The sequence below is a fragment of the Ranitomeya imitator genome, chromosome 9, assembly GCF_032444005.1.
Source record: "Ranitomeya imitator isolate aRanImi1 chromosome 9, aRanImi1.pri, whole genome shotgun sequence".
Taxonomy (NCBI): domain Eukaryota; kingdom Metazoa; phylum Chordata; class Amphibia; order Anura; family Dendrobatidae; genus Ranitomeya; species Ranitomeya imitator.
The window spans coordinates 39,467,554-39,488,189 of NC_091290.1; the positions used below are offsets into that span (position 1 = coordinate 39,467,554).

The following is a 20,636-nucleotide window of genomic DNA, read 5'->3' on the forward strand; positions in this document are numbered from 1 at the left end:
TCTAGTACTGAGACTGTGCCCGGCCTCTCCCCAGCATCAGTGCCTGACCTCACAAATGCTCTTCTGGATGAAAGGGCAAAAATTCCCAACAGACGCCTCCAAATCCTGTAGAAAGTCTTCCCAGACGAGCCAGGAGCTGTTACATCACCTGGGCAATACTAAGGAGACCCTGAACTCATGACTTGGTGGCTCTGGAGGACTGGGGTTGGGGAACACTGCTCTATTCCCTTCTTTGAGAATTATATAGCTGAGCAGGTGTGGGTGCCTGTTTTGGAGATTGATTCTGATCCAACATCCATGGGACATTTAGCAGTGATGAGCGAATGTGCTGGGATAAGGTGTTATCTGAGCATGCTCGGGTGCTACCCGAATGTCTTCGGCGTGCTCAAAAAATATGTTCGAATCCCCAATGACTGCTTGTTTCACGACGGTTCGAGAAAGTATATCATCAGATCATTAGGATTAGTATCCACCAAAGCTCACTAGAAAAACTAATACCATAAAAGAATTTAAGTTTATTATCCACAGCATTAAAAAACCAAACGTTGACACTAAAGACTTTAAAAACACCAAGCAACTCAAATAAAATGTAAACCTATTTTACCTAACCAGACAATTGTGCAGGGAAGGGTGGGGACGAATACAGATATTTTAACCCTAGTTACCCCTTCTTGTACCCTACCTGCCAGTGGAGGTTTGCACCCTCTTGAACGCGATATGGCGCCCCCGCTCCTCGGCGGCTGACCCTGCTGGCCCTAGGAGTCCCTCACTAATTGGTGATTTACCTTAAACCAAAAAAACCTTACAAATATAAATCCTAAACACCTGGTACATATACACCATTCGAAAACACTCGGGGATTATAAATTGGGATCCATGGCAAATATATATATATACATACAACATAAATCACTACCAGGTATAAATGACCAATCTTTAATGGTCTGACACTTATCAGGCAGTCATATTCTGATTATTTCTCACCCCTTAGTCCCTAATATCGTCCCTTGCCTACCAGCGGAGGTTGGCACCCTCTTGGACGCAACATGGCGCCCCCGCTCCTCGGCAGCTAACTCTGGTGGCCCTAATGAATCCCTTATTGGTTTACTAGCGCAGGGACATTACCAGGGATAGCGACGAAGAAACCGCCAAAAGTGGGTGTTTTTCACAAACCCCTCATTTCAGTCAGACCATATTATAAGAGAGAGTGCGGTGCAACACATTCAAAGATGCCCAATAGAGTTTTCTATAGCAAGATATTGATATAAACCTCAACAAGGCACATACAAAATATGTAAATATTACAACATGTCCTCCACAGATGAAATATCCCGGAATCATTCAGAAATGCTTAATAAAGGTTCTTAGCAAAATGTTCATATAAACCCCCAACAAGGCACATAAGATATGTAGATATTGCAACATGTCCTACACAAAAGACATATCCCGGAATTATAAAAAACATTTATTGCACCATGCCCAGAAAAAATATAAGTCCACATATATAGTGATAAAGTCCAGTAAATACTGGCAGACTTATCTGTATTCATATCCTGGTAACATTAGCCTCGCCACGTTTCCCTCCCATGATATAGTCCCTCAGGAGGCTTATGGGGAATTCCAGGTGTATAAAAGACATCAGCGATTGCAGGTTGCAGGTGTAGGAATCACCATGGCCAAGATCTTGCAATAATCACAGGGGAACAATTTGAAAAAATTTCTGTTGAGTTAGGTTTTTGAGCCGATTTATACTAAAATTGGCATGCTGATTCCAAAAATGTAGTCAGTTTTTTTCTAGCACGTCAAGTTTTTCCTCCACAGCTTACCTGCCAGAGAAGCACAATTGCACTGATATCTGTAATAAGACTTGTTATCTGATTACAATTCGACTCATATAGAGCTACGTGGCAACTTGTAAGAGTAGTCACAACTTTGTCATGCCTATTTCTTATATATTTCATTTTTTGTTCATATTTGTACTATTTAAAAAAAACAAACGTTTTAGGTACAGTAGTTTACATAGTTTTGAGAAGACAAAAATCCTATAGTTCAAAAACTTGACGTGATAGAGAAAAACGGAGATCATTTCTGGATTCAGCATCCAAAAAATTAATTAAGAACAGTTGTCTGACCTAACTCTTAAAAAAAATTGTGTTCCCCAGTGTGTTTATTTTTTATAATTCCAGGATATTTCTTTCGTGTAGGACATGTTGCAATATCTACATATCTTTTATGTGCCGCCTTGGGGTTTATATTAACATTTTGCCAAGAACCTTTATTAGGCTATGTGCACACGTTCAGGATTTCTTGCAGAAATTTCCTGAGAAAATCCTGAGATTTTCTGCAAGAAATCTGCATGCGTTTTTTTTTGCCGATTTTTCCCAGACATTTCCCAATGCATTATATAGTGGGAAATCCACGAAAAATCCACAAAATTAATGAACAATGCTGCGTTTTTTACCACGATGCGTTTTTTTTGTGGGAAAAAAAAAAAAGATGCATCATGTGCACACAAATTGTGGAATTCATTAAAAATGATGGGATGCATAATGTATGCTTTTTTTGTGGTTTTATAGTGTTTTTATCGGGAAAACACGAAAAATCAGCAACGTGTGCACACAGCCTTAAGCATTTTCTGAATATTCTGGGATATTTCATCTGTTGTAATATTTACATATTTTGTAGGTGCCTTGTTGAGGTTTAGATCAGTATCTTGCTAGAAACCTTGCCTGAGCATGCCCAGGTATTGCATGGAGGTCATACAGGCACGTGGAGGCCACACACACTACTAAGCATCAGTTCATCGTCTTGCAGCATTTGCACTGAAGTTGGATCAGCCTTTAATTTGATTTTCCACTTTGATTTTGAGTAGCATTCTATATTCAGACCTTCATGGGATATTTTAATTTACATTGATCATTTTTATTTTTCTCAACACATTCCACTATGTAATGAGTAAAGATTTTCAACCAGAATTTTTCATTCAGTGATTCCTAGGATGTGCTGTTTTAGTGTTCCATGTTATTTATTTTGTTGAGCAGCGTGTACCAAGTTTTAAGGTGTAAATGGCTGCCTTTTTTAAAATAGTGATTTCTGTTACAGAAAATCTTTACATTTCACCCACAGATGACTCCACACGGGACAATGAAGTTCTATATTTTTATTAACTCTCTAAGACAAATTAAGAGTTGGCATTTGGTCCCTTCTTCTTGCCAAAAGTGGGCACCACATTGACAAAACGCCTGTTGTACTGCATGCGCCTTTTTGCCCTGCCAGTCTTCTTTTTCTTCTTCTCCTGCTTGGCCACCTGCAATTAAACACAATCGTAATCACATCATTTGTTGTAAAGAAAACAGACAAATACATAGGCAGCTTTGTGTTCCCGACAGTGCTGGATGCACGCTTGCCTTTTGGATCTTCTATATCACAGCATGGACTACTATTCAGATACTTAGGGTCTGAATGATCAAAAGCGTAAAAACTTTGTAAAGTTGCAAAATTTAGGCACGATGTTGAGCTGCGGCTAAATTTGGGGAATTTCGGTTTCAGCACCAGATTCTCTCACCTTCCCCAAAATGGACTGAGTGGGGCAGGACAAGGTGCAGTGGTAGGTTAAGACAAGCTGTCTCATTCCCTATGCCAGAAATCTCCCTCAAGTCTCTGACTGTAGTGAAATATCTGAGTAGCGCACAAAGGTGCACACTGTCCTTCAGACGGTCCAGATTCATAAAGAGGCGTGCACCTCTCTTCATGAATGTGGAGCGTCTGGCTCCAGAGCGCCCCCCTCATTAAGACTGGTGAACAACGCTGGTCTTGATGCATCGGGCCCATCCTTTAGTCCTAGAATAAATATTGTTGAATCATATATTCTACTTGCCTTTGGAGTCTGACCTCGGACTTTTCCGGCACGAGCTAGAGAACCATGGACTTTACCTGTTGATAGAAAACATTATGTTTAATACATACATTTTGCTCAAAAAGTATATCGGAGTAATAAAAAGGGCAGTAACCATATCAATTGAAGTAATTATTAAAGAAGTTGTCCACTAGTTGGACATCACCTCATACTCATTGCTGACCTATATAAAATTAAAGCTTATACTCACCTCCCGTGCCATCCTGCCGTGTTGGCACTAGTTCTCCTGGGAAATTCTTGTGACACGTGACCATGATGCCCAATCAGCGCTGGCATCACTGTCCATACCTCCTGTCGAATTGAGCATGAAGAGGATGTCCCTGATCAGCTGAAGCCTGGACTTCCTCTTAGATTTGTCCAAAGGCGGGGAGTGACGCCAGCGATGATTGGGCGCCAGGGTCACGTGTCAACACCACCCGAGAGCCCTGGGACCGCAAGTGCTGACAGCTGGAATGGTGCTGGCACAGGAGGAGTGTATAGGTTTTATAATTTATTGGAGGTCAAACATTTAGATCAAGAAGTTTTCAAAGTATTGGACAGCCCCTGTAAGATCACTACTTATCAGGAAGTAGGTAAAAATGCAGATGAAAAGCACAAACCTCCCAAAAGACGAACAGCTACATCCAAGGTGCTGCGTTCGCATACTCCACAATGGTCTAGGGTGGATTCATCCCAGAGGGGGGCGCCAGAAAGGAGAAGAACCTGGTCTTGAGCGGAAATTCCCTCTAGGGAGGAGATTTTAGCCTGAATGGAAAGTAAGGAGGAATGTTAAACTCATTTTAAAATGCAGCCGATTATTAAATACCACAAAAATGGGCAGACTAGATGATGCTGATCAAATTCTGAAGAGAGCAAAACTATAAAGTCTTACGGTGGAGCAAAAAGCAGCAAATGTGACTGTCCCAATTTTTCACAAGGCTGTCTGTTACAGTATAGCTCACTAGGATACAGCATCTGCATAACTCCTATTAATAACAATGGGAGTCACAGTGCAGCTCAGCCGCTCACAACACAGCTCCACTTCTAGCAGATGGACAATCATTCCATTGTCAGCCATCAAAGGCCTTTTAGTATAAATCACCACGATGCAGATTTCATTGCAGAAACTTTCTGCAACTAAATATCTGTTCTATGGGTATGTGTTCTACCTGTGAACAAAACTCAATTCATTGTGTTGTTGAAATGCAGAAAGCAGGAGAAATCCCCTGTGAATCCATGGAGAGAACATGTGATTCTGGAATCCACAGAAGTTTAGAGCTGGAATTTCAGTTGTACTTTTTACCGAACTCATCATCTCCCCCCCCCCCCCCCCCATCTTGCGTATCCCCCCTACCTGATCTATCTATTATGCTAAACAGCATTGAGCTCTCTCCCGCACCTGAAATCCGCTGCCTCAGGGTAACTCTCGACTCTGCCCTGTGCTTCAAACCACACGTCCAAACTATTGCCACCTCCTGTCGCCTCCAACTCAAAAATATTGCCAGAATCCGTTCCTTCCTCAGCCCATAATCTACTAAAACTCTTGTGCATGCCCTCATCTCCTGCCTCGACTAATGCAACACCCTCCTGTGGCCTCCCCGCTAACTCTCTTGCACCACTCCAGTCTGTCCTCAACTCTGCTGCCCGGCTAGTCCACCTCTCTCCTCGCTACTCCCCTGCTTCTCCCCTCTGCAAATCCCTCCACTGGCTCCCCATTCCCCAACGAATCCAGTTCAAACTACTAACACTGATCTACAAAGCCATCCCCAACCTGTCCCCTCCCTATATCTCTGAACTAATCTCCCACTATCTTCATTCACGTAATCTCCGATCCTCCCAAAACCTCCTACTCTCCCCTTATCCAAGACTTCTCCCAAATATCCCCCATCCTCTGGAATTCCATGCCTCAACACATCCGATTATCCACCACCCTTGGATCCTTCAGATGGAACCTGAAAACCCATCTCTTCATGAAAGCCTACAGCCTGCATTAACCATTCTGCCGCCTCACCAACCACCCGAGCTGCCGCACCCCCGACCTTCTGTCTCATACATTATCCCATAGAATGTTAGCCCGCAAGGACAGGGTCCTCTCCCCTCTGTACTAGTCTGTCACTGTAAATTTTTTTTACTGTAAACGATATCTATAACCCTGTATGTAAACCCTCTCTCATGTAAAGCACCATGGAATTAATGATGCTATATAAATAAGTGATTCCAGCCCAATGGTGAATAGATCAGTATTAGACCTGACTGGTGCGGCGTTTTATTTTACCCCAAAGCTCTCACCTTAATCTGGGAAACAGTCTCCTGCCCGGACACCTCAAGGGTGTGCAGATCCTGCGCTCTGACAAAAAGCTGCATGGTGTCAGCTACAATGAGAGAGAAAAAATACAATGTCAGAGTTATAAAGCAGTGAGAAATCACAGTATTAGAAGCCTGTACAGTGTATTAAGAGGAAACGCATACCCCCCCCTGCACACACACAAACAGCTCATGGGGGAGCCGACTCGCATACCCCCTTCCTACAGCAAGCGGGAGAAATGGCCCTCCACCTGCCTCTTTCACAGCAAGCGGGTCTTAGCTGGCCCCCCATAGCTTTGCAATAGTCAAGTCCCGGGCACCACTGTTATCCATGCACACTCCACAATGTTGTAGATACAGAGATCCAGGCGGTTTCCTTTTGGCAACTATTCGTACAGAAAAATCAATGTAGGACCTTGATCACATCATAGAAATATCATATGCCATGGATTGGCCCGCTAACCCCACCACCACAGCCCGTGGGTGACGAGGCCTGCTAACCCCACCACCACAGCCCGTGGGTGACGAGGCCGCTAACCCCACCACCACAGCCCGAGGCCCGCTAACCCCACCACAGCCCGAGGGGGACGAGGCCCGCTAACCCCACCACAGCCCGTGGGGGACGAGGCCGCTAACCCCACCACAGCCCGAGGGGGACGAGGCCCGCTAACCCCACCACAGCCCGAGGCCCGCTAACCCCACCACAGCCCGAGGGGGACGAGGCCCGCTAACCCCACCACAGCCCGAGGCCCGCTAACCCCACCACAGCCCGAGGGGGACGAGGCCCGCTAACCCCACCACAGCCCGAGGCCCGCTAACCCCACCACAGCCCGAGGGGGACGAGGCCCGCTAACCCCACCACAGCCCGAGGGGGACGAGGCCCACTAACCCCACCACAGCCCGTGGGGGACGAGGCCGCTAACCCCACCACAGCCCGAGGGGGACGAGGCCCGCTAACCCCACCACAGCCCGTGGGGGACGAGGCCGCTAACCCCACCACAGCCCGTGGGGGACGAGGCCCGCTAACCCCACCACAGCCCGTGGGGGACGAGGCCCGCTAACCCCACCACAGCCCGAGGCCCGCTAACCCCACCACAGCCCGAGGGGGACGAGGCCCGCTAACCCCACCACAGCCCGAGGGGGACGAGGCCCGCTAACCCCACCACAGCCCGTGGGGGACGAGGCCGCTAACCCCACCACAGCCCGAGGGGGACGAGGCCCGCTAACCCCACCACAGCCCGTGGGGGACGAGGCCGCTAACCCCACCACAGCCCGTGGGGGACGAGGCCGCTAATCCCACCACCACAGCCCGAGCGGGACGAGGCCGCTAATCCCACCACAGCCCGAGGGGGACCAGGCCGCTAACCCCACCACAGCCCGAGGGGGACGAGGCCGCTAACCCCACCACCACAGCCCGTGGGGGACGAGGCCCGCTAACCCCACCACAGCCCGAGGGGGACGAGGCCGCTAACCCCACCACAGCCCGAGGGGGACGAGGCCGCTAATCCCACCACAGCCCGAGGGGGACGAGGCCGCTAATCCCACCACAGCCCGAGGGGGACGAGGCCGCTAATCCCACCACAGCCCGAGGGGGACGAGGCCGCTAACCCCACCACAGCCCGAGGGGGACGAGGCCGCTAATCCCACCACAGCCCGAGGGGGACGAGGCCGCTAATCCCACCACAGCCCGAGGGGGACGAGGCCGCTAACCCCACCACAGCCCGAGGGGGACGAGGCCGCTAATCCCACCACAGCCCGAGGGGGACGAGGCCGCTAATCCCACCACAGCCCGAGGGGGACGAGGCCGCTAATCCCACCACAGCCCGAGGGGGACGAGGCCGCTAATCCCACCACCACAGCCCGTGGGGGACGAGGCCGCTAATCCCACCACCACAGCCCGTGGGGGACGAGGCCGCTAATCCCACCACCACAGCCCGTGGGGGACGAGGCCGCTAACCCCACCACAGCCCGTGGGGGACGAGGCCGCTAACCCCACCACAGCCCGAGGGGGACGAGGCCGCTAATCCCACCACAGCCCGAGGGGGACGAGGCCCGCCAGTTTCCACGTGCCCACCAGCTGTGATGTCCGGCGGCTGCAGCAGCCCTCCTACCCCGGTACACACACCGATATGTGCACACTATACCCGACCCGCCGTACACATCACCCCGCACCTCACTCCACGCCGGCGGGCGACAGTGCGCACACGTGCCGGGGCATACCGGCGATAACCCGACAGCACCGCACTCTCCGGAGCCGCCACGCGCCCTCCCGCCCGCACACATCATACACCGGCAGCACCGAGCCTCCGGCCCATAAACCCGCCACCAGCTCCTCACCGGCCGCTCCGCGTCTCGCAAAATGGAGGAAAGGAAAAAGGAGGAGCAATGAGCGCGCACGTATTTTAAATCAAAGCGTGAACGCGCACGAGACGCGTGATGACGCAGCACGTTGACATCCATGCTGGCACTCTCATTAGGATCTGTGAGGCCGCCATATTGGTATACCCACAAAATAGGAAGCTGCCGGTGGTGACGGTCGAGGAAAGATGGCGGCCCCCATACTGAGAAGGACAACACTGGGAGCACTGAATGCTGTGGTCAGACTGCAGGTACCGCATGGTGACGTTGTGTGTACACTAGAGGCGGCTGTGGACACAATGTTACATTAGGACTTGTGCTGAGCAGCCAGCGGCTTGTGTTCTACTGTTCATGCTCTGTCTGCCCATGACAGGACCACTTAAAGGGGTTGTCCATCCCCACTGAAATGTTTGTTATAAGCTTAGGCTACTTTCACACTTGCGTTGGTACGGGGTGTCGCAAACCATCGGCCCGACGGACAGTGTGTTAAATGTAGCACAACGTGGGCAGCGGATGCAGTTTTACAACGCATCCGCTGCCCATTGTGATGAGCGGGGAAGAGGGGGCGGAGTTTCAGCTGCGCATGCGCGGTCAAAAATGGCAGTCACGACGCACAAAAAAAGTGACATTGAAAGTTTTTTAGTGAGTTGCGTCCGCCAAAAACACGATGCATCCGTCGCACGACGGATGCAACGTGTGGCCATACGTCGCAATGCGTCACTAATGCAAGTCAATGGAGAAAAAAAACATCCTGCGGGCAACTTTGCAGGATGCATTTTTTCTCCAAAACGACGCATTGAGACGTACGCCAAACAATGCAAGTGTGAAAGTAGCCTTAGACTATTACAAAGTGATTGGGCCAAATCCAGACCTCGTTGTCCGGGCCACAGACGGCTCTGAGGCTGGGGACGTGCACAGCTTTCTATGGAGCATCTATGGGGCCATAATGAACGGTGCAGAGCATTATATATGGCACAGCTTTATATGGATCATCTATGGGGCCATAATGAACGGTGCAGAGCATTATATATGGCACAGCTTTATATGGAGCATCTATGGGGCCTGTTATGAAAGGCAATTCAGTACCACAATGGACATAGCGGTCAGAGCACATACAGTGATCTGACAATAACCCAAAATCATAGAACGAGCTCTGAGACATGGAAACTCTGTAGACCGCAATCCCTAATCCTCTCCAAACAACACTAGAGGCAGCCGTGGATTGCGCCTAACTCTGCCTATGCAACTCGGCACAGCCTGAGAAACTAACTAGCCTGAAGATAGAAAATAAGCCTACCTTGCCTCAGAGAAATACCCCAAAGGAAAAGGCAGCCCCCCACATATAATGACTGTGAGTTAAGATGAAAAGACAAACGTAGAGATGAAATAGATTCAGCAAAGTGAGGCCCGACTTTCTTAACAGAGCGAGGATAGAAAAGGTAACTTTGCGGTCTACACAAAACCCTAAAGAAAACCACGCAAAGGGGGCAAAAAGACCCTCCGTACCGAACTAACGGCACAGAGGTACACCCTTTGCGTCCCAGAGCTTCCAGCAACAAAATAGACAAGCTGGACAGAAAAAATAGCAAACAAATAGCAAAGAAGAACTTAGCTATGCAGAGCAGCAGGCCACAGGAATGATCCAGGGAAAAGCAAGTCCAACACTGGAACATTGACAGGAAGCCAGGATCAAAGCATTAGGTGGATTTAAGTAGAGAAGCACCTAACGACCTCACCAGATCACCTGAGGGAGGAAACTCAGAAGCCGCAGTACCACTTCCCTCCACCAACAGAAGCTCACAGAGAGAATCAGCCGAAGTACCACTTGTGACCACAGGAGGGAGCTCTGCCACAGAATTCACAACAGGGGCCATAATGAACGGTGCAGAGCATTATATATGGCACAGCTTTATATGGAGCATCTATGGGGCCAAAATGAACAGTGCAGAGCATTATATATGGCACAGCTTTATATGGAGCATCTATGGGGCCATAATGAACGGTGCAGAGCATTATATATGGCAGAGCTTTATATGGAGCATCTTATGGGGCAATAATGAACGGTGCAGAGCATTATATACGGGGCACAGCTTTATATGGAGCATCTATGGGGCCAAAATGAACGGTGCAGAGCATTATATATGGCACAGCTTTATATGGAGCATCTATGGGGCCATAATGAACGGTGCAGAGCATTATATGTGGCACAGCTTTATATGGAGCATCTTTGGGGCCATAATGAACGGTGCAGAGCATTATATGTGGCACAGCTTTATATGGAGCATCTTATGGGGCAATAATGAACGGTGCAGAGCATTATATATGGGGCACAGCTTTATATGGAGCATCTATGGGGCCATAATGAACGGTGCAGAGCATTATATATGGCACAGCTTTATATGGAGCATCTATGGGGCCATAATGAACGGTGCAGAGCATTATATATGGCACAGCTTTATATGGAGCATCTATGGGGCCATAATGAACGGTGCAGAGCATTATATATGGCACAGCTTTATATGGAGCATCTATGGGGCCTGTTATGAATAGGTAATTCAGAACCACAATGGACCTTGAAGTTCAGAGCACACAAGTGACCTGACAAAAACCACAAAACATAGGACGAGCTCTGAGACGTGGGAACTCTGCTGACCGCAATCCCTAAACCTATCAAACCACACTAGAGGTAGCCGTGGATTGCGCCTAACGCTCCCTATGCAACTCGGCACAGCCTGAGAAACTAGCTAGCCTGAAGATAGAAAAATAAGCCTACCTTGCCTCAGAGAAATTCCCCAAAGGAAAAGGCAGCCCCCCACATATAATGACTGTGAGTTAAGATGAAAATACAAACACAGAGATGAAATAGATTTAGCAAAGTGAGGCCCGACTTACTGAATAGACCGAGGATAGGAAAGATAGCTTTGCGGTCAACACAAAAACCTACAAACAACCACGCAGAGGGGCAAAAAGACCCTCCACACCGACTAACGGTACGGAGGTGCTCCCTCTGCGTCTCAGAGCTTCCAGCAAGCAAGCAAAACCAAAAAAGCAAGCTGGACAGAAAATATAGCAACAAAAGTAACACAAGCAGAACTTAGCTTATGCTGAGCAGACAGGCCACAGGAACGATCCAGGAGGAAGCAAGACCAATACTAGAACATTGACTGGAGGCCAGGATCAAAGAACTAGGTGGAGTTAAATAGAGCAGCACCCAAAGACTTAACCTCACACCTGAGGAAGGAAACTCAGAAGCCGCAGTACCACTCGTGACCACAGGAGGGAGCTTGATCACAGAATTCACAACAGGGGCCATAATGAACGGTGCAGAGCATTATATATGGCACAGCTTTATATGGAGCATCTATGGGGCCAAAATGAACGGTGCAGAGCATTATATATGGCACAGCTTTATATGGAGCATCTATGGGGCCATAATGAACGGTGCAGAGCATTATATATGGCACAGCTTTATGTGGAGCATCTATGGGGCCATAATGAACAGTGCAGAGCATTATATATGGCACAGCTTTATATGGAGCATCTATGGGGCCATAATGAACGGTGCAGAGCATTATATATGGCACAGCTTTATATGGAGCATCTTATGGGGCAATAATGAACGGTGCAGAGCATTATATGTGGCACAGCTTTATATGGAGCATCTATGGGGCCATAATGAACGGTGCAGAGCATTATATATGGCACAGCTTTATATGGAGCATCTTATGGGGCAATAATGAACGGTGCAGAGCATTATATATGGGGCACAGCTTTATATGGAGCATCTATGGGGCCATAATGAACGGTGCAGAGCATTATATATGGCACAGCTTTATATGGAGCATCTATGGGGCCATAATGAACGGTGCAGAGCATTATATATGGCACAGCTTTATATGGAGCATCTATGGGGCCATAATGAACGGTGCAGAGCATTATATATGGCACAGCTTTATAAGGAGCATCTATGGGGCATAATGAACGGTGCAGAGCATTCTATATGGCACAGCTTTATATGGAGCATCTATGGGGCCATAATGAACGATGCAGAGCATTATATATGGCACAGCTTTATATGGAGCATCTATGGGGCCATAATGAACTGTGCAGAGCATTATATATGGCACAGCTTTATATGGAGCATCTATGGGGCCATAATGAACTGTGCAGAGCATTATATATTGCACAGCTTTATATGGAGCATCTATGGGGCCATAATGAACGGTGCAGAGCATTATATATGGCACAGCTTTATATGGAGCATCTTTGGGGCCATAATGAACGGTGCAGAGCATTATATATGGCACAGCTTTATGTGGAGCATCTTTGGGGCCATAATGAACGGTGCAGAGCATTATATATGGCACAGCTTTATATGGAGCATCTATGGGGCATAATGAACGGTGCAGAGCATTATATATGGCACAGCTTTATATGGAGCATCTATGGGGCCATAATGAACGGTGCAGAGCATTATATATGGCACAGCTTTATGTGGAGCATCTTTGGGGCCATAATGAACGGTGCAGAGCATTATATATGGCACAGCTTTATATGGAGCATCTATGGGGCATAATGAATGGTGCAGAGCATTATATATGGCACAGCTTTATATGGAGCATCTTTGGGGCCATAATGAACGGTGCAGAGCATTATATATGGCACAGCTTTATATGGAGCATCTATGGGGCATAATGAATGGTGCAGAGCATTATATATGGCACAGCTTTATATGGAGCATCTTTGGGGCCATAATGAACGGTGCAGAGCATTATATATGGCACAGCTTTATATGGAGCATCTATGGGGCCATAATGAACGGTGCAGAGCATTATATATGGCACAGCTTTATGTGGAGCATCTATGGGGCCATAATGAACGGTGCAGAGCATTATATGTGGCACAGCTTTATATGGAGCATCTTATGGGGCAATAATGAACAGTATGGAGCATCTATTTTTATTTTTGAAATTCACCGGTAGCTGCTGCATTTCCTACCCTAGGCTTATACTCGAGTCAATAAGTTTTCCCAGTTTTTTGTGGCAAAATTAGGGGGGTCGGCTTATACTTGGGTCGGCTTATACTCGAGTATATATGGTATGTTTATTGTATTTGTCTATATTTGCCCCATTCACATGTAAAGCGCCATGGAATAAATGGCGCTATAAAAATGATAATAATAAATTATTGGATAAAAAGAAATTGGAGCATGCTCAGTTTAAAAAAACGGATCCGGCTTTTTCTGGATCCGGCACCTTCCGGCTCCCATAGGCTTTCATTCTAGCAAACAGCCGGAAGCGCTGGATCTGGCGCTTCAGGCTTTTTCGCCGGAGACAAAAAAAGGTTACAGTAGACTTTTTTCCAGACACCGGAATCGAATGTTCGCCGGATCCGGGAAAAAAAACGGAAGAAACACTGGGCCATCCGGCGCAATCCGGTGCTAATACAAGTCAATGGGGGGGAAAACCGGTTCCGGTTTTTATTTTTTCCAGTTCTGGTTTTTCTCCAAAGAGCCGGATTTAGCCTGAAACAAAAAACCTGATGTGTGAAAGTAACCTACGGCTACAAGTGTGCAGTGACTCCTCACATCGCGGGAATCTCCGGTTGTGTGACCAGAAGTTTGTGATCTGAATACTCCCCGTCGCATTCTGACTGGATATGTCCGGCCTCGCTCAATACACTTGTATTCAATGAGGTCACGTACGTCTAGTCGGCATGTGACCGCATGTATGCAAATACATACTTGCGGCACCAGAGAATTACGGTACAAAGTGACTGCAAAATTGTACCCTAAGGCCAGACAACCTCTGTAAATAAGCTTCTCAGCTAAAAATGTCATAGTCTATTCCTTTCTAAACATTTCTCTTACCAATAACCAATTCCCCCAGTTTCCATCATCGCTTTTCTCTTTTGCGTGGGATGATGCTACTTCCTCCAACATAAGGCCGGCTTCACACTCAGCGTATGAAAATACGGTCCGTATATTACGGCCGTAATACGCTGAAAAGTCCCGAAAATAGTGGTCCGTATCTCCTCCGTAGGCAGGGTGTTTCAGCGTTTTTTGCGCATGGCATCCTCCGTATGTAATCCGTATGGCATCCGTACTGCGTGTTTTTATCGCAGGCTTGCAAAACCGACATACGGATATACAAGGGATCCATGTGTTAAAAATATATATATATATACTGTCTCTCTCTCTCTCTATATATATATCTATCTATCTATCTATATCAGTAGACACATATATGTGTATATTAATATTTCATACAGCCGCGATATAGCAGAAAGCCGGTAATTCAATTACCGGCTTTTGCTTTCTCCTTCCTGAACCCGACATGATATGAGACCTGGTTTACATACAGTAAACCATCTCATATCACCATTTTTTTTGCATATTCCACACTACTAATGTTAGTAGTGTCTATGTGCAAAATTTGGCCATTCTAACTAGTAAATTAAGGGGTTAAATGGCGGAAAAAATTGGCGTGGGCTCCCGCACAATTTTCTCCGCCAGAGTAGTAAAGCCAGTGACTGAGGGCAGATATTAATAGCCTGGAGAGGGTCCACGGTTATTGGCCCCCCCTGGCTAAAAACATCTGCCCCCAGCCACCCCAGAAAAGGCACATCTGGAAGATGCGCCTATTCTGGCACTTGGCCACTCTCTTCCCATTCCCGTGTAGCGGTGGGATATGGGGTAATGAAGGGTTAATGTCACCTTGCTATTGTAAGGTGACATTAAGCGAAATTAATAATGGAGAGGCGTCAATTCTGACACCTATCCATTATTAATCCAATACTAATAAAGGGTTAAATAAAAACACACACACATAATTACAAATTATTTTAATGAAAAAATCACAAAGGTTGTTGTATTAATTTATTCTACTCTCAATCCACTCACTGAAGACCCTCGATCTGTAAATAAAAAAATAAAAATAAACCAAGAATATACATACCTTCCGAGGATCTGTAAGGTCCAACGATGTAAATCCATCAGAAGGGGTTAAAATATTTTGCAGGCAGGAGTTCTGCTAATGCAACGCTACTCCTGCCTGCAAAAACCCAGCGAATGAAGGTAAAGTAGGTCAATGACCTATATTTACCTGCATTTGCGGTGAGGCGCCCTCTGCTGGCTGTTCCTAGAAAGCTCCCAGGCTCGAGATCATAAGAGGCGCCCTCTGCTGGTTGTCCTCATATGAACTCGAGCCAGGGAGCTTTCTAGGAAAGTTCCCACGATCTAGGAACAGCCAGCAGAGGGCGCCTCACCGCAAGTGAAGCTAAATATAGGTCAATGACCTACTTTACCTTCATTCTCCGGGGTTTTGCAGGCAGGAGTAGCGTTGCATTAGCAAAGCTCGTGTCTGCAAAATATTTTAACCCTTTCAGATGGATTTACATCGTTGGACCTTACAGATCCTCGGAAGGTATGTATATTCTTGGTTTATTATTTTTTTTTTATTTACAGATCGAGGGTCTTCAGTGAGTGGATTGAGAGTAGAATAAATTATTACAACAACCTTTGTGATGTTTTCATTAAAATAATTTGTAATTATGTGTGTGTGTTTTTTTTTTAACCCTTTACTAGTATTGGATTAATAATGGATAGGTGTCAGAATTGACGCCTCTCCATTATTAATTTGGCTTAATGTCACCTTACAATAGCAAGGTGGCATTAACCCTTCATTACCCCATATCCCTCCGCTACACGGGAATGGGAAGAGAGTGGCCAAGTGCCAGAATAGGCGCATCTTCCAGATGTGCCTTTTCTGGGGTGGCTGGGGGCAGGTATTTTTAGCCAGGGGGGCCAATAACCGTGGACCCTCTCCAGGCTATTAATATCTGCCCTCAGTCACTGGCTTTACTACTCTGGCGGAGAAAATTGTGCGGGAGCCCACGCCAATTTTTTCCGCCATTTAACCCCTTAATTTACTAGTTAGAATGGCCAAATTTTGCACATAGACACTACTAACATTAGTAGTGTGGAATATGCAAAAGAAATGGTGATATGAGATGGTTTACTGTATGTAAACCAGGTCTCAAATCATGTCGGGTTTTAGGAAGGAGATAGCAAAAGCCGGTAATTGAATTACCGGCTTTAAAGCTGTCTAGCGCTGGAAGAAATATTAATATATATACATATGTGTCTCACTGACATATATATATATATATATATATATATATATATATATATATATATATATATATACCTATTCTATGTGTACACATTTATTCTATTGTAAGCTGTCAGTGTGATTTTACTGTACACCGCAATGAATTACCGGCTTTTCTCTCTAACACCGCTGCGTATTTCTCGCAAGTCACACTGCTGGTCCGTGTGTGATCCGTATTTTTGGGGCTTCCATAGACTTTCATTGACGTTTTATTTGCGCAATACGGTGACAAACGCAGCATGCTGCGATTTTCTACGGCCGTAGAAAGCCGTATAATACTGATCAGTTTAATACGGCAGGGGCATAGAGAATAATTGTGCCGTATTTTTTGCGAGTTTTACGGACGTAGTTTCTGCGCTCTTGCGTCCGTAAAACTCGCAATTGTGAAGCCGGCCTAAGACTGTGAAGCGTTACAAAGGGCAAACTTTGTGGCAGGCATATGCAAATTAGCCTGAGTGTGCACTGGGGGCGTGTCAGTGCACTTAGAAGAAGCAGTCCAAGTGCATTGATACACCCCAAATGCACTGTAAATGACTTCTACCCTTTATTTTGGATGACTGGCTCTTCGGATCTGTACAAAAAAAAAAAATTTTACTTTCGGACAAACGCCTATATGACCATACCACTAAAGCCAGATATAAAAATGTCAGGTTCCCTTTAAAAAGAATGGTGCCTAGATCAGAAACGTGTGGCCCCTGACTAGTAACCAGTCTCTTCAGAATAATATAACAATGTATCTCACCGCACATACACACCAAACGCAGTGTGAACAGTAACTTAGGAAACCTTTTTTTTTTCTCCCCCCGATGGTGAATATAAAACAAATAACTTCTCTTTTTATATACTTTTTTACCTTTTATTTTTCTTTCCAGCGGCCATGTAGTGGATCAGCCACCAGCACAAGCTCTCAGTATCCAGGCATAGTAGAATCCCACGAGGAGTATCACTTTGTGGAGCGTCTCATACCCCCGACACAAGTGCCCAGACCACCAAAGCATACAGGACCTGCTCCGTCTGGATGGATCCCCCCTAAAGGTTTGTAAGCAGCAGTTGCTACAGAAATGAGTGCAGATTAACATTATATCATATTGACTAGGCAGCCATTTCTCTCCTGCAATAGTTTTTCCTTGTATCAAAGCATCTGCATTTAAAGGGATTGCATGACACTGGTAAAATAATGTCTACGTGTTTTTCTGGAATCTGTGGCACTGCAGTTTTTTCTTATCAGTACTTTACTCACCCTTCCCAGGTCCACTTCTGCTGCTGGTGTCTATTGTCCGCAGCACTGTCTCTGAGTAGACGGCACTAGCTGATGAGTTCATTGATTGGCTGCAGTGCTGTCAACATAATGTCAGCGCTGCAGACAATAACAGACACTGGGAGTAGCAGCAGAGACTCGGCGCTGGACCAGGGGAGGATGAGTAAAGATGACTTTGCTTTTGTTTTTTAAAACATAATAAGCCAGGGGAGATAGATTTTTCACCTGTCACATGAAATGACAATACACATCCAATGCTGCAAAGAAGCAGGAGGAAAGATCATGAAACCCGCAAGGACCAGAATAGGAGAGAACTCACACTCTGGCCGTTTAATAGCATCTCAGCAGTTAAGGGAGCCATCTGTGTGGTTTTTTTTTTTTTTTACATTTAGATGAACTGTGAAATAGTGCAAAAATAAAATGCCTGCGAAAAGAACAAGCCCTTATTAAACTTTGGAAGAAAAAAAAAGCCTCTTGGAAGGCATGATAGGGGGAATTGATGCTTAATGGGCAAAACAGGCTGTGACGGTGAGGGGTTAAAGAAGTTGCCCCACTCCAAAATTCTACAAATAAGGCGGATAGTTGTTTTTCAAAACTTCACGGACCACCGGATTATCCTGGGGTCCCCGAGCTGCTTCTGTGAAAGTCATTGTCACCCCCGATGTGGCGACGGCTCCAGTGCTAACGTCTTCTTTTCTCACTAGACACACTGCCGGATCTTCCTTACGTGGTGAGACGCTCCCGGATGCACAATATCCCAGTGTACACGGACATTACTCATGGTAATCGGCACATGACCATCATCCGGAAGATTGAAGGCGACCTCTGGGTGAGTGACGCTGTCTAAACTCGTGGCCCGTTCTTTCCGGTTAGAAATCTTCACTTATTATTGCATTTATTGGGGCCGTCTATGCCGAGTAACTGCCCGAAATGGTGCTAAACCACGATGAGCTCTAGAGAACCAGCACCGCCCATTGAAATCATTGGCTCCTGTTTCATTTAGAAGGGTAAGACCCAAGGCAGAATTCACACGTATTTTTTTTTTTTTTGCCATGATTGTGGCATCTTTAGAGTAGGCACAGAGAGCATAATACTTGGGACTCCATTTTTTGGGTTCTAAAATTTGGAACCTTGTAATAACTCCTAAGATATTTTAATGCTTCCTTGATGGATGGGTCCACCTGTATTTGTGGACGAAATGCGTCAGGGATAGAAGGGACACTAGTGAGGTCAGGACTACACTGGGGGACTGTCCATGTACTCTTGGACTTTGGTTGGATCCTCTGGGACACAAAAAGGGTGAGACCCTGTACCATTTTACTAATGTGCACTGGTTTTATTGAGCATTTGTATTGACTTTTGGATTTCTAGCACTTGTTGTGGTTAGTGTGTCTTTATATGTTCCCTGGTTTTACAAGAAATATATTAAAAGTTGTTTTTCTCACCCTACTATTATCTATCCTTGCAGCACTTTTTTTTAAAAAGTTATTTAGTAGTGGACAATTTCTATACGAAGGAGGAAACCTAGAACTTTTGATATCCTCCTAAGTCTTTATCAGTTCCAGTAGTCGCCATCGTGTATTTATTTGTCCATGAATGTCCATAAATCTTGACTATTTCATCTACAGGCTCTGGAAGCAGAAGTACGGGAATTTCTGACAAATTTAACGGGAAGGACACCGGCGACTCAAGTTAATGAGATCAACAAGTCAATCCGGATTAAAGGCTATTTTGATAAGGAATTACAGACCTGGCTGGCGGAGAAGGGCTTCTGACACTATTGGAATCGCCGGTCATAATGGAATGAAAAGAGACTTTGATCTCCATTTTTTTTCGCTAGTAAAGACTGTCCAACTCTTATTTTGCAAATATTGAGGAAAAAAAAAGTATTGTGATCTGTGGAATACTCATTCATAAACCTATTAAAATATTTTTGGGGGAAATGTTACCTTTGTGTGTACTAGGGAGTGGCACTATTATAGTTTTAAGAAAAATTACTACTACAGTGCAGGTAAGAGCTTTTACAGAAATTAAGGATAAAGAACACACGATTTTGTAGGCTTGGAGGCCACAAGTCCTGATATGTGTCAGTTATTAAACTGTATTGGAAAGTGTAGATCGTGTGCTTTCCTGTGTAGAGGGACAGTGCAAAAAACAAAGTATAATCATTAGTGCTGAGCGAATGTGCTTGGATGAGGTGTTATCTGAGCATGCTCGGGTGCTAAGAGTGTCTTCGGTGAGCTCGAATAATATGTTTGGGTCCTCGCTTGTCTCGTGATTGTTCAACAGCCGTAACACATGCAAGGACAGCCTAACAAACAGGTAATGCCTGCATGGGTTGTCAAACAGCCACGAGACATGCAGTGGCGGGGATTTGAATGTATTATTCGAGCACACCGAAGATTCTATTAGCACCCGAGCATACTCAGATAACACCTTATTTCAGCACGTTCACTCATCACTAATAATCATGCAGTATTCTCTGATGTGCCTCTTAATAAATCTGGTGCACTTTACTTCAACACGAATCAACTTAAGACTGGTGTATGAAACATCAATGTTCTAATGATTCAATATGGAGTTAAAGTAGCACTCCAGCACTTTATATTTTTTAAATTGCAGCGCTGGAGTGGTGCTTCTAATTTAAGGT

General features: G+C 45.9%; 2 protein-coding genes across 2 annotated transcripts; one reads left to right on the forward strand and one right to left on the reverse strand.

The window, feature by feature from the left end:
• Positions 1-3,145: 3,145 nt before the first annotated feature.
• FAU (FAU ubiquitin like and ribosomal protein S30 fusion) lies at positions 3,146-8,614 on the reverse strand. Its single transcript, XM_069740212.1, has 5 exons — positions 8,537-8,614; positions 6,185-6,267; positions 4,516-4,660; positions 3,878-3,933; positions 3,146-3,307 (listed from the first exon to the last, which is right to left on the reverse strand). The coding sequence occupies exons 2-5, from the start codon at positions 6,257-6,259 to the stop codon at positions 3,182-3,184; spliced, it is 402 nt and encodes a 133-aa protein (XP_069596313.1). The 5' UTR covers positions 6,260-6,267; positions 8,537-8,614; the 3' UTR covers positions 3,146-3,181.
• A 58-nt stretch (positions 8,615-8,672) lies between these two features.
• MRPL49 (mitochondrial ribosomal protein L49) lies at positions 8,673-19,929 on the forward strand. Its single transcript, XM_069740210.1, has 4 exons — positions 8,673-8,808; positions 17,601-17,763; positions 18,691-18,815; positions 19,615-19,929. Exons 1-4 carry the CDS (start codon positions 8,746-8,748, stop codon positions 19,759-19,761), a joined length of 498 nt encoding a protein of 165 aa, XP_069596311.1. The 5' UTR covers positions 8,673-8,745; the 3' UTR covers positions 19,762-19,929.
• Positions 19,930-20,636: the final 707 nt, after the last annotated feature.